At 37.1% G+C, this 14,050-nt stretch overlaps 1 protein-coding gene across 1 annotated transcript; it reads right to left on the minus strand.

Annotated features, from left to right (window-relative positions):
• Positions 1-4,337: 4,337 nt before the first annotated feature.
• LOC126709765 (acyl transferase 4-like) lies at positions 4,338-7,587 on the minus strand. The gene is made up of 3 exons (XM_050410107.1): positions 7,552-7,587; positions 5,859-6,831; positions 4,338-5,357 (listed from the first exon to the last, which is right to left on the minus strand). Exons 2-3 carry the CDS (start codon positions 6,417-6,419, stop codon positions 4,506-4,508), a joined length of 1,413 nt encoding a protein of 470 aa, XP_050266064.1. The 5' UTR covers positions 6,420-6,831; positions 7,552-7,587; the 3' UTR covers positions 4,338-4,505.
• Positions 7,588-14,050: the final 6,463 nt, after the last annotated feature.

Consider the following 14,050-nt stretch of genomic DNA (forward strand, 5'->3'; position numbering starts at 1 on the left):
CCCACAACAAACCAATTTGATCTAAAATCTGATAATAATAAAAGAAATAGCAAGCTCAAAGACAAAAATTAGTAATTTATTGATCTTAAATCTAAATATATATATATATATATATATATTAAATGGGTAGTAAAGTGTAAATAACTAAGGACACTAAAAGACAATTAAGCGTGAGGAAATGGAAGTGGGAATTGGGAAGTGACGAAAATTTTTATTTTATTTTAATGATTTTATTATTGTGTTGAATTCTTAATAGAGTAATGTAAAAGACACACATAAACATTATTTTTAATGAGTTATAAAGACTAATAAGTTGTTAAAACTGAGTTGAATTGTTAAATAAAATAATTGAAAAGAGTAAAGACCAAAACTAATAAATAATAAATTAAAAATATTCTAAGTAATAATAATTAAAATTTACTTAACAATAATAATCAATAACTTTATTATATTAAACGGCAATAGATAATTTCCAAATTTTAATTTTAGCAAAACTAATCTTCAATATACTAAGAAACAATATGTTCAATGAACTTATATTTATCCATTATTCTCTTGTTGTACTAAGGATAAATTTTTAATAAGGAAATATCATTATACCGCATGATTCATCTCCTACTTAAGATTTATTATCTAAAAAACCTATTGTTAACTTGAAAAATCTTCCTTTGAATCATAAGTTGCAAAAAAGATTTCATCTTATCATCCAAATGATCAAGACGAAATAAGAAAACATTATTTACAAAAAGGTTCTTGTCAACCTATTTAACAAAAATTTGAATGACTCCTCTAGAAAATATTTCTGGAGCTACCACTGACTCTATTCCTCCTCCTTCCCTCTCCTCAAATCCAGAGAGACCGTAGAGAACAAGGTGAATATGCAAAAGGTGTGGTCAAGAAATGATATAACTTGTTAAAAAAACAATATATATATATATATATATATATAAAGCAATTAATAATGTGTTGATCCAATGGTCACGTGCTTCCATCGAAGATACTAAGGATCTGTTTGGAATATGCTTATTTTGTTAAAACTGAAAACTTTTTGCTGAAAATACTGTAGATAAAAGCAAAAGTTAACTAAAATAGTACAGTGTGACTCATGAATAGTACTAAAAAGTGTAGTGGAACCCATAAATAATAACAAAAATAAATTGAATAATAAAATAAATTAGCAAATTTCATCCATGCTAAACGCACACTAACTAAGAGAGTTCCAAGAAATTAATAGAGAAGTAATATCTAGATAGAATATACTATTTTATATATGTATATATACTGGGCCTGATATATATGGCCCTTAGTACAGCCCACGTTTGTTTTTTTACTTTTTTTTTTTTTTTTTGATAGGAGCCCACGCTAGTTATGTTTAAGAATTTGAACATTTCATTCAAAAAGTCAGAGTGAGAAAAGGTAGCACGGTGCCAATGATTTGGGTTGGGTTTGTGTACAATGGTCAGTTTCACTGGACACATTGAGATGCGAACACATCTCCAGTTTTGGACACATATATGTATCCTAGCATGTTTAGTGGAACTAGACACTAAACACAAGCCTCTCTCCAATGGTTTAACTTTGCTGCTTGATATATATGGCCTTTAGATAAGCCCACACTAGTTATGTCTAAGAATTTGAACATTTCATTCAAAAAAAAAAAAAAAAATTAGAGAGAAAAGATAGCACGATGCTTGCCGCTAGGATCTACAAGTTTAGAATCAAGCACCTCATACAATATAAACTATACATTATATAGATATATAGTCAAAAACCTTATAATTTATCTTCTTAAATTTTCCCTCTCTCAATTATCAAATTATCAACCAAAAAAAAAAATTATGGATAATAAAGAAAAATAAATAACTATAAAAACCCAAACTTTGACCAAGCCCAGACTTAATAAAGTTTGTCCTTGAAGATTTTGGGCCAAATAGACAGGTAAGGGAGAGACAGCCCAATTGACAGACTTAACATGGTATAAACGGATAAAGAATGCGAGGTTGGCTATTCTAGTAGAAAGGGAATTTGATGCATTGGTAGGATGAGTGGGTGGTGTGAAGAATGAACTCAATGTGGATACCGGTTTTACAAGAAGAGGAAATTGAATTTAAGTAATCTTGTTTGGATATTTTAAAATAAAAAAATGAAATATAAATAATCCTATTTGGAAGTAATATTGAAGGAATAAAACAAATCATTTTATAACAATATTTTCTATTATATCTCTATTTAAAAATAAAGAACTGAATGTGCATGAGTATTTTGGAGAGTTATAGTGGAAATTTTATTCAATGTAATTTCATTCCTTTTGATTCCTCCTAATTTTGGGAAATAAAAATTTAAAGTTTTAAGGAAAAATTAAGAAAATGAGTGTTTCTTACTATCCATGTTATTTTCTCTCACTTATACTTCTAAACAATTAAGACTCAAATAAGGGTATGAAAAGAATATTATAAATTTTTCTTTTCTATTCTTTTTCTTCTCTCCTCTCAAATGGAGTGTTATAAACAATTTCTACACAATTTGGATGATGACAGCAGGAACTTGCAGATTATAAAAAGGAAAAACAAAGAAGAATGACACACACAAAGATCAAATCATTCAATATTTCAACTTGGTATCCTTAGGCTTAGGATTAGGATTAGTCTTAGCCTTAGCCCTTAGCCTTTAAAATAGTGTAGCAATTACTTCAATATCTTTAATTGATAGATCGAGCAAATATTCTCATTGAAGATTGTATTGTATTGTATTAATTACTTTAATTTCAAGTGGGCTTCTTTTTTTTATATAAGATAGAAATTCTACTCTAGCCTAATATAAGTGTATATATGTGTGAAGCTCCCTTCTAGAGACTTGAACCCCGACCCTTACCCCCCACACCCCACAAGCACTTATAATTATGAAATGACCACCACACCAAGGATGCACGATGGTATTGCAGGTAGGCTTTTACACTTGCCGATAATTTTCCTTCATTTATTTTCTTGCAAGTAGGTTTTTACTCTTGCAAGTAGGCTTTATATATATATATATATATATATATATAATTTTATTTGAAATTTTTTATTAAGTTTCCATAAAAATGAATCTTTTATAATACATGACCACTTTTCATTGGTTCTAGTTTAATGAAATTTGGGCAGAAGGATCAATTTGGTTAATTCTTAAACTAAAAGGTTCAATAATACAAAATTGTGTTCGATGTGTTGTATAGGAGTTTCTTTGCAACTAACCCAAATATCAAGGATTTTCGCATTTTGGCCTCATTGTCTTTCAAATTTCTGTTAATTGACATAACTATGAACAGTTAAAATTTTTTCTTTTTTAAATTTTATATATATATATATATATATATATATATCTAGACACACATATGTGAGATAAATGTTGTAGGGACAAAGACTCAAATTCATGTAGTGGGCTTTGGGGCTTTACCCGGGACAATTGACAAACCCAAGGAGAGACAAATGGTTGTCGAAGGGATTCCCAGTTAAACTCTCATAAGTAAGGAACATATGGAAGACAATTCGAGGAGGAATGCCCTCCTCGAATGTGATGAATGTAGCTCGAACGTGTACTCTAGCAATTAGAGGGACCCTCCAATAAGCACTAGCAATAGGAATGTGCCTCATAAACCCACGGGGAAGAATGAAATGCAAAATATCTAAGGAAAAGTTGCTGCCACCGCATTAAATGCATTGTAGCTACTTTTCTAGCCGCATTTATGTAGAGAGGACCTCTGAACATTGCTGTCTTGGCCACCACAACTCACAGAAGACTGAAGAGGAGTGTCCGATGAGACGAGCACTTAAGTAAGGACCCAGATGATCAACAAGTGTAGAATCAAGATGGCTCCAAGAAGGCTATATAATGTGAGTAATCCCCATGAGATAAGGGGAAGAAAAATTGAGAGAGAATACTATAGCAATCTAAACTATCATAGTATCCAACGGTGATCAATATATTATCATTTGGCCTCCTCGAACCGAAAGTCTATGGACATCAATGTGTTTTATTGGTGTTTAATCGTCGTTTAGTCCAATACTAACCATTGTCCAATTCCCTAGGATCTAGTTCTTCGACCTATTCTCTACAAATTCATTATTTTGGGCTCGTTGGACCAAGACCCCATACCTCTTGGGCTTGGGCTCCAAATCGTGACCCTACAAATGTATTATCTAAACAGGAGTGCATAAAATTCCAACTTCTACAAAATCTCGAAAGTTATTAGCCAATGTTTTATCTTTATTAGTTTTTTTTTTTTTTTCTTTTCTTTAAAGAGATTGATTTTCGAACTCAAATCCACACCATATAAGTTTAGGGGAAGATTCTTGCCATCACGCCAATTCCAACCAGGCATATTATTTATTACACAAAATACCTTGATTTCATGTTTTATTTATCCCTAATGTAGCTAAAGGAAGCAAAGGGATTCAAGGATTTCGAAATGGTCTAAACCATTATAATTACTTTTGGATCATTTTCGGGGAAGATTCATGTTATTGTCAAGTCGTCATCTGATTGAGGAAGTGTTGGCGATGAGCCTCCTCCACACACCATGTCATCAATCGAGCGCCTTTCATTGGCAAAGGCAAGGACCCCACAATACCAACTGGTATGATGCTTGAGCCTTGGATTGGAACAATGTGGACTGGCGGGCCCCACCCGTAGTCTACTTGGTTGAATCCCAGTCTGCCCCACTCTGATATGAATAGTGTGGCGTAAGCAAGTGGTGGTGCAAATGGGTCTTCACCGTCTTTGATAGAATCACCCTTCAAGTACTTGTCAAACTCAGTTGGGAGCTTAGCCTTCGCTTCTTGGATCAGCTTCACAACATCAGAAATTGATGCCTGTGTGAGTGACTCACTTGAAGCTGTGATTGTCACTGGGAAGAAGCAGTTGCCATAGAAACCTTTTGGCAAGGGAGGGTTCAAGAGCTGGCGGCAATTTGCAAAGAACACAAGCTTGAGTTCAGTATCTTGCTTAAAGTTTATAGCCCGTGTTCGACGGCTCCAAAATTTGGCAGCTACAACTTCGAAAGAAGAGCAAGTGTGTCCAGTTGATTGACGAAATTCTTGCTTGAGCTGGTTGATGTGATCTAGCGTTATGTCTACATTTGCATGGTTGAGTGTATAGTTGGGCATTGGTGGTGGTAGGTTTGGCAAAGGAGTGACCTTTGCTTGTTCAGGTGGTGGTGGAAAAAAGTCCCTTTGCCACACTGGTGCAGTGCTTAGATGCTCAGCACCTCTAGCCAGCTCGCCAATCGCATTTAGAAATTGTGCAGCCCCTAGGCCATCACATATGCAATGGCAGAATATGAGGCCTATCACGAAACCACCACATGCAAATTGTGTCACCTGAAAATGCATTTATGGTTAAAATTATCAGTTATGGAATTATTCTAGAGTTTGACTTGTATTCAATATCCATGTATACTGAACGCGACACAGACACGATATGTGTCTTAAAATAACCACGTATTAATTTGTATCATATACAAAATACAAAAACATTGAAGTTTTATACATTGGACTAAAAATCGGACTAAAAACAAGAAAATTATTTAGTCCACTTAGCTATGTCCTCCTTCTTCCTCTTCTTCTTCTTCTTCTTCTTCTTCTTTTTCGAAATTTAGAGTTAGATGACTTAGCCCACATCCCTTGTATCAAATAAGCATATTAGTGTCATTAATTAGCGTCTTTCTAACTACTTTTCTTGTGGTTCTAGCTAGCAGTTTGTTTCATGTTTAGCTAATCAACATTGAGTTTAGCAAATACTAGGGCTAGAGTTTCTTTCCAACTTAATTTTGAAGATAATTCGAATAAAATGAATTGGTTATAACTTAACGGAATATTCACCTGCAATTGCACAAGTGGGTCTATTCCTTCGTTCTCTGGGATAAGATCAGGTAGAAGCTCATCATGTGGGATAGATACAACATCATCGTCCAAGTAATTGACACCATAAAGGGTACAATCAGCAGACGCCTCAACGAACCACACTCCTTCTCCAGAGCATTCAATTTGGAGCTGACCTTGGCTTGACTCTTTCAACTTTCCAGCAAGAGGGTAGTAAGGAACCAAAGCCTTGGACAAAGCTTCTCTTATAACTCGTGCTGCCTCAGGGCCATGCCTAAACACATGCAACGTTCGAGCATTGCATCTTAGAACTGGTAGTCTATCAATGATAGATAGATCAAGTAGTGTGCCTTGTGGTGTCTTTTCAGATGGCCTAACTAGGCTTCTGCTTGATCTGATTACAGAGAAAGTCATTATGGGAAGATTGGCTGGCTGAATAAGGGCGGGCTCGCAAGTATAAGAATACCATTTTGCTATGTGATCGAGTGGAAATATATATGGGGTATATTTTGAACATATGAACTCCTTGGCTTGAAGTCCAATCATGGTTTGGTGGATCATTAATTCCGCATAAAGAAAAAGTAAAAAACTATGGCTTGGTAAATGTCTAAGCAAAATGACATATTATTTTCGGTGTTAGGTATACTTCCATGGAGTATTTTATATGTGTTAGGTACTCTCAATCTTTGATATTTTGCTATTGAAAATTACATTACTCTACTGGCACAGTGACACTATCAAATCTTTTTTGACTCTAATTGCAATTGTGGAAAGTTTGTTCGCGTAGAGCTATCTTCACGCATAGGTCCAACATTGCTTCAAGATATCTTCTTTATTAGGGGCTGTTTGCTCATTTAAAGAACATCAAATTAAGGGCATCAACATGTTGAACATATATGTGGTTTCTGATCAGTTGTCTTGTATATCTGTCATGTCTTCTTGTAGCAGCTTCCCAAAATGGATGACATCCATCCTATCTTTCAAAAAGTGATTTAGACCCAGAATTGATCATGCATCGGATTATTGACTTGAAATCCAATTATACCAAATTCAATTAGGTTTTAACAATTAAAACATTAAACATAAGTCGTGTCACCAATTAAAAAGAATGGAATTTTCGGGTGTCATCATCTATAGGTTTCAAAGAGTTCAAGTTGATTATTTAAAGACTCCAAAAGTTCCAAAAGTTTATTTTAGTTCCATAAAACTTGGGCTTAAATGTTACTGAGGAACACTTCAACAACTTGTTGGATCATTTCAAACTTCACAAGTCAATCATGAATGAATTGAATTGGTACGTATTTTGTGTCTTGTGTTTATTTTGTGTATTAGGACCGCTTGATGTTTCTTAATTTGATCCTTTTGAGTTGTTTTAAAGCTGTCATAAATTTTTGTAGTCTCCTCCCTAACATGGGAAAGATGGGCCTGTTGTTCTGCCTGGCGTATAAATTCTGTTTTTTTTTTTTAATAATATATACTTATGGAATTTATATATATGTGTGTACTAAATTTTGTTATAGCTAGTTTTGATACTTTATGACTTATTTGTTTCATAATTATTACTCTTTATTATTAAACTAAGATACCAATTAATTTTTAGTATATATGAGATTCGAACCATGTCCTATGGTCTTACTCTTATTAGTTAAGATAATTCTAGTATAAAGTATAAACACTACAATCTTAATCTTACATAATTTTGTGATCAGCAAGAAAGTGAGAACTGGAGCAAGAGCAATGTCATTCTCTGCACAAGTAGTGCAAATAAACAATAGAGGGTTACCAAAAAAATGCAATGACCATTATAGACCAACATCATATTTCATTGTCGTTCATATTTTTAATTAGGAGTAATTTTTATTACACATAAACTGTTTTGCATAGTTTTACATACATTCTCAAAAAGCAATTAAAATCATTGCATTCCTTTGTGATCTTTCAAATGAAGTGTAAATATTTTTTTTTTTTTGGTTGATGTATTAATATTCCTCCTTAAATGAACATAATTAAGTAGCTTCAATTAATACAACAATGAAGTACAATATTCATGATCCTAATGGTAAAAAGAAAAAAAAAACATTAAAAAATTAATTCTAAAAGTACACAAAAAACTCACGTGTAATAATAAACGTTAATCAGTCTTACTACTTGTAAAGGTATGTAATGTTTTTTTTTTTGGATGAAAAAGTATGGAAGATTTTTTTCCATCTAAAATTGAAAAACAACAAAGAGGGGTACAAATAGTCAACTAGGGAGCTCCTTAATTAGGAGTGGGCTAAACCCCTTCCAAATTTGAGAAACACTAGTGACTCTTGCATTCTTGGCCAGCTCATGCGCTACTCTGTTGCCTTCCCTTTTCAGATGCTGAAACGAACACCAGCTGAAAGAAAATGCAATAGATTTAATATTCTGCAGAATATGTCCGATCTCACCTCCCACAACCCCTGAGTAATTGATTGGATGAGAGAGAGGGCATCTGAAGCAAATATTGCATAGGAAGCCTCCATTTCCGAGGCAAATAAAGCACCGTGGAGCAATGCGAGAGCTTCAGTCACTTCTACTATGTAAGGGGCTGGAAGGACCTTGTTCAACGCTGCAATAGCAGTGTCATGGGAGTCGCGGATTATGACCCCGATACTGGAGTTTCTACTATCCTCAGTGGCAACACCGTCCACATTGATTTTGAAGAAGCCTAAAGGGGGAGGTCTCCAGCTAGTGGCAAAGGGATTCTGATGAGGGGAGGAGGAAGTGCAAGCTCCCTTAAACTCCTGCAAAGTTCTGTTAGCTATTTCCTAAACCTGTGGGGGTGGCTTACCTGTATCATCATGCACTGCTTGATTTCGATTCAACCAAATAGACCAGGCCACCGTGAAGAAAATTTCAAGGTCATTGGTTGTGCCCTTTTCAAGAAGATTCAAGGCGATGTATGTTGGGTCTAGAATTGAGGAAACTAAATTCACTAAACAGTCTTGCCATAAAGACCAGGTCTGCTTGGCGTGATCACAGTGGAGGAAGGCATGAGGAAGATTCTCTATTGCCTTATCACAAAGGGGGCAAAAGCCAGAAGAGTTAATGCCCCTAGTTGTTAGGTTTAACATAGTAGGAAGGCCATTCATACAGGCTTTCCAGGCAAAAACCATGAACTTTGGAGGGATTTTTATTGCCAAATTTTCTTCAAAAGTTGAGATCTCGGGTCACTATATAAGCTTTCACCTCCTTCAGCTGTGTCAACCAAATTACAAGCTATATAATATGCGCTTTTGACAGTGAAAATTCCTTTTTTGTTTCCCACCCAAATTAGTCTATCTTCTGGAATGTTGTAGCTTAGGGAAATCTTAAGGATTGTGCTAGCTTCGAAGGAAAGAAACAAAGACCTTATCGTGTCTGCTTTCCACCATCTGGTATCAGGACCAATAAGAGAAGCGACCATGGGAAAATCCTCAAAGTCTGTTGGAGGGGAGGTCACTTTGTAAGTTGTTGAAGTTGGCAACCACTTGTCCTCCCAAATACGGATTCTTCTACCATTGCCCACTCTCCACCTTGTCCCCTTCCTTAGCACATCAAAGCTATTATGGATGCTTCTCCAAGCATAAGAGGGGCTGCTTCCCTTCTTAGAATTAAGTATCTCATCATGTGAAAAGTACCTTGCCTTGAATACCCAAGCAACTAGAAAGCTTGGGTTTGACAGCATTCTCTAACCTTGCTTGGCTAACATTTCCAAGTTGAAAGCCTCAAGATTCCTAAACCCATCCTACCATGAAGCTTTGATTTACACATTTTCCTCTAGCTAACCCAAGCGACTTTGGATTCTTTCTCCTTTTGGCCCCACCAGAAATTCCTCATCATACTTTCGAGATCATTACATAGATTCTTGGGGAGTTGGAAGCAGCTCATGGTGTAAGTCGGTATAGCTTGAGCAACCGCTTTGATAAGGACCTCTCTCCTACCAATAGATAAGAGTTTCCCTTTCCAACCAGCTAGCTTTTTAGCCACCCTTTCTTTTATTTCCGTAAACACTTAGGTTTTTGATTTGCCTATGATGGATGGGAGGCCAAGGTATTTGCTGTGTCGGGAGTCCTGCATTGGGCCAAGGATGTGCAAAATACTCTCCCTTGTTTCTAGTGGAATGTTTGGACTGAAGAAGACGGCTGACTTATCAGTGTTAATTTTCTACTCAAAAGCTTTTTCATATCATTCAAGGATTTTGACAAGGTTAAGGCATTCTTGGGCATTGGCTTTGCAGAAAAGGAGGCTGTCGTCAGCAAAGAAGAGGCAGGTACTGATTAGACAACCCCTACAAATAGAAATCCCACTGATCTGGTGATTACAGGCAGCTTCATAAATAAGGGTAGATAAACCTTCTGCACATAGCAAGAACAGATATGGAAAGAGTAAGTCGCCTTGTCGGAGACCTCTTGTAGGGGTGATGTTGCCATAAGCTTCTCCATTTATGAGTACTGAATAAGAGATAGAGGAAAAACATTGCATAATAAGATCAATTCATTTTTTTTACAAACCCCAACCTCTCCATTACCCCCTTGATGAAATCCTACTCAACCCGGTCAAACGCTTTGCTCATGTCTAATTTTATCGACATATAGCTGTCTTTCCCTTCATTTTTATGATTTAGGTAGTGCATGTATTCAAATGCCACTAGGACATTATCTGTGATTAAGCGATCAACAGTGAATGCACTCTGATTTTTTGATATGATGTGTGGTAGAACAGCCTTGAGCCGGTTGGCAAGGTTTTGGAGATAAGCTTGTAGACCACATTACAAAAACTAATGGGTCTAAATTCTATCATCCTAGTGGGGTGGTTGATTTTTAGGATCAGAGAGATATTTGTTTTGTTTATTTTAGCCATTGGCACATTATGATTAAGGGCTTTGATGAGTCTGATGAGTCTGATGAAGGGCTCTGATGACTTCCTCTTTGGTGAATGGCCTAGTCAGTTCTGAGTTCATCTCATGAGTGACCTGTATAAGCATTGCCTCAGTGACTTCTCTAATTCCAGTGGGGGAGGAGGTGGAATAAATTTCCATGAAGTAATCCACCGCAGTGGCTGCAATGCTCTCTTTACTCTCACACCAATGTCCTTCGTTATTCCATAAGCCCAAGAGTGTATTCTTTTTCCTTCTCTCTAAGGCTCGGGCATGGAAGAATTTTGTATTGCGGTCTCCTTCCTTGTACCAATGGACTTTGCTTCGTTGGTGCCACACGGTTTCTTCACTGTTAAGGAGATCATTTATCCCTATTCTTATCTGGTTTAACTTTGATCCAAGGGAGCCCCCTTGGTCCTGCATTGCGAGGGAGTTGAGGGTTTTCTTTTTCTCAGTGATTTTTTTCGAAATGTTGCCTACCACATTCTTGTTCCAGGTTGCCAGGTCGCACGCATATCTTTGGAGGTTTGATGCAACCCCCTCTAGGGTGGTGGAGAGGCTACCAGAGTTCCAAGTTGATTCAATGATTTCACGAAAGTAAGCTCTTTTGACCCACATGGCTTCAAGGTGAAAGCGGCGTTTGCCGCGATGGAATGGGCCCGAGGAATCTAAGATTGTGAGGATACAATGGTCCAATGTTGATTCAACCATATGTTACACTCCGGTTTCTCCGAAGTGGCTAAGCTAGTCGAGATGGCAAGAGCTCTATCAAGCCATAGGGAAATTCTGTTTACGCCTTCTTGCATATTGCACTAGGTAAAGTCTGGACCACAGTAACCAAGGTCCTGGAAGCCACATAGGTTCACTGCATAACGAAAGCCCTCCATTTAGTGCTGGGACCTCTGTGAACCACCTACTTTTTTTCATTTTCAGAGAGAATTTCATTAAAATCTCTACAACAAAACCATGGCAAAGAAAATTGATTATTAAGATAGGAAAAAAGCTTCCAAGAGTCCCCCCTAAGATGGGTTTTGGGGTGCCCATAAAACCCTGTGAATCTCTAGGTGAAACTGTCATTTGGGGCAGTGATAATTACATCAATATGGTTGTTTGAAAAGCCTTTGATTTCCAGGTTCATATCATTGGACCAAAGGAGGGCTAGGCCTCCACTCCGACCCCTGCTAAGAACAATCAGACCATTCGAAAAGCTCAGCTTATATTTGATATTCTCCATGTGTTTCTTCTTTGATTTCATCTCTGATAAGAAGACGAGCTTGGGACTCCACTGCCTCACATAGTCACAAAGTGCAAAAACTGTCTGAGGGGTCCCAATCCCCCAGTAGTTCCAACATAGAGCATTCATTGCCCCCGGTGGTGTTGCTCAGCAGCCACCGTTGATCTCTCAGATGTAGCACTAGCACTAGTGTAGAGTAAGTCATAGAGTTGTTTAAGAGGTCTGTCTAATTCATCTTCCAGAAATTCAATCTTCCTTAGATGTTTTTGACCCGAGAGCTCTCCAATGGGTTGCTAAGCTGCTTTTTGGGCCTGTTTCCCTTATGCCCTTGCAATTCTCTTCCAGTTTGTTTTGCCTTTAGCCCAGTTTCCTTTGTTTGGGCTTATAGAGACATGGGGCTTTCCTCGAGCTAAGTTAGGTACCTTGTTGGGCTTTAGGGGGCTTGTGACTTCATAGGCATCATGTGGCAACTTGTTTGGGAGGCTCATAGTGGAATATGCAACTACATCTTTTGAGCCTGAGGGTCTTATGTTCAAAGGGTCATGTGAGGGGGGGGGGGGGCCCTTTTGTTACGCGGAGCTCGAGGCTCCTAACTTGTCCCATCTCACCTAATTCTCCGCAATCTGCATGACTGACATCTCTTCTCCATCTGATACCGTGTTCTTGGATTTTGAGTGACCTTTTGGATTTTCTGGAATCTCCTTCTAACCGGTCATGAGGTCCATTGAGGTGGTTGTCGTTGGTGTGGTTCTGTCATCCAATCCTTCCCCCCTTCTTTCTTTTAAGCCCCCATTGTTTGAGGTCCTGGATTTGTCAGTGCCCATCTTAGAGTTTCTATTTGCATGTAGCCAATCTTCATATTGCCTAAGGGAGTCGGAGCTATGAGGGAAGCCAAGACAATGCTTCTTATCATGTCCGAGGATCCCACATCGAAAGCAGAAATTGGCTAGCCTTTCGTATTTGAAGGTTACCCAATATTTCTCACCATTTGGGTTTACAACGTGGCCCCCTCTACGCAAGGGTTTGTCAATTGGTAGGTCGGCATGTACCCGCATAAATTTTGCCTATTCTGATAGCCAAGAATGCTTGTCGATTTCGATATAATTTCCTAACTTGTTCCCCATGTCCCTTCCAACCTCCTCCGTCATATTTTCAAACAGGAGACCCCAAATCTGTATCTAGAAGGGTGAGTGGGTGAAGGTCAAGTTTAAGACTGACAAACCTTTTCTCCATCTGCACAGAAGTAGAAGGTTATTGTCGAAATTTCAAGGGCAATTCTTCTCAACCCATTCCATTTGGTATTTTGAACTGAACTTGAACTACAAAATATTCTTCCCAACGTCAATTATTCTTAGATCGAACCATAACTTCCAAGCTGACCTCAAGGTGCTTTTTAGCGCATGTAGGTTCTGGTGCCGATCTGCAAGCAGTTAGCCAAATAAGCTCAGTTCACATTCCTTGATTAGATCTGTTCTGCTTGTAACTGAGATGGCAATGTCTTCTTCTTCCTTTGTGAGTTGTAGGTGTTGTAGTCTTTCAATCACTGTCTAGTCCATGTGGCTGGTGGTTAGAGTGAGTCCTAAGATTACTAAGATCCCAAAGATGACCCAGAGAAGTGGGGAGGGAGCGCTCATGGAAGCCGAGAGAGAGTGACTCCTACTAAGGAGAGAAAAAAGTAAATATTGTAACTTTTGTAAAGGTATGTAATGTGATGCTTGTATTATATGTTCATGAAATTAGATTGTTAGGGAAAAATTATTGAAACTAAAATTATCGAAAAAAAGTTAAGAATTTTATAGTTCAAATATCACATTTTTGTATTTCTAATATCTCATTCCCTATTATTGTAATTAAAAATTACAAATAAAATAAAATAAAAACAAAAAACTAGTGGGAAAAAAATACATAAATCTAGTAAACGGTGGAACTTGTCTAATGGACAGCTCTCAATCATTGAACAATGCTAGTGCCATAACAAAATTCACAATTTTTGTCACAACTGAGTGGTGAATTGTAGACCCATATGAACCCACAACTTTTACTCCTTTACTCACAACTCACCATTTGGGCAAGTTG

Source organism: Quercus robur, chromosome 12 (genome assembly GCF_932294415.1).
Source record: "Quercus robur chromosome 12, dhQueRobu3.1, whole genome shotgun sequence".
NCBI classification, from domain to species: domain Eukaryota; kingdom Viridiplantae; phylum Streptophyta; class Magnoliopsida; order Fagales; family Fagaceae; genus Quercus; species Quercus robur.

Excerpts from the sequence above, each read along its gene's own strand:
- LOC126709765 (XM_050410107.1), bottom strand. The coding sequence starts at position 6,419 with ATGATCCACCAAACCATGATTGGACTTCAAGCCAAGGAGTTCATATGT. Across the intron at positions 5,358-5,858 it reads ACCCACTTGTGCAATTGCAG|GTGACACAATTTGCATGTGG; the intron begins GTGAATATTCCG and ends ATGCATTTTCAG.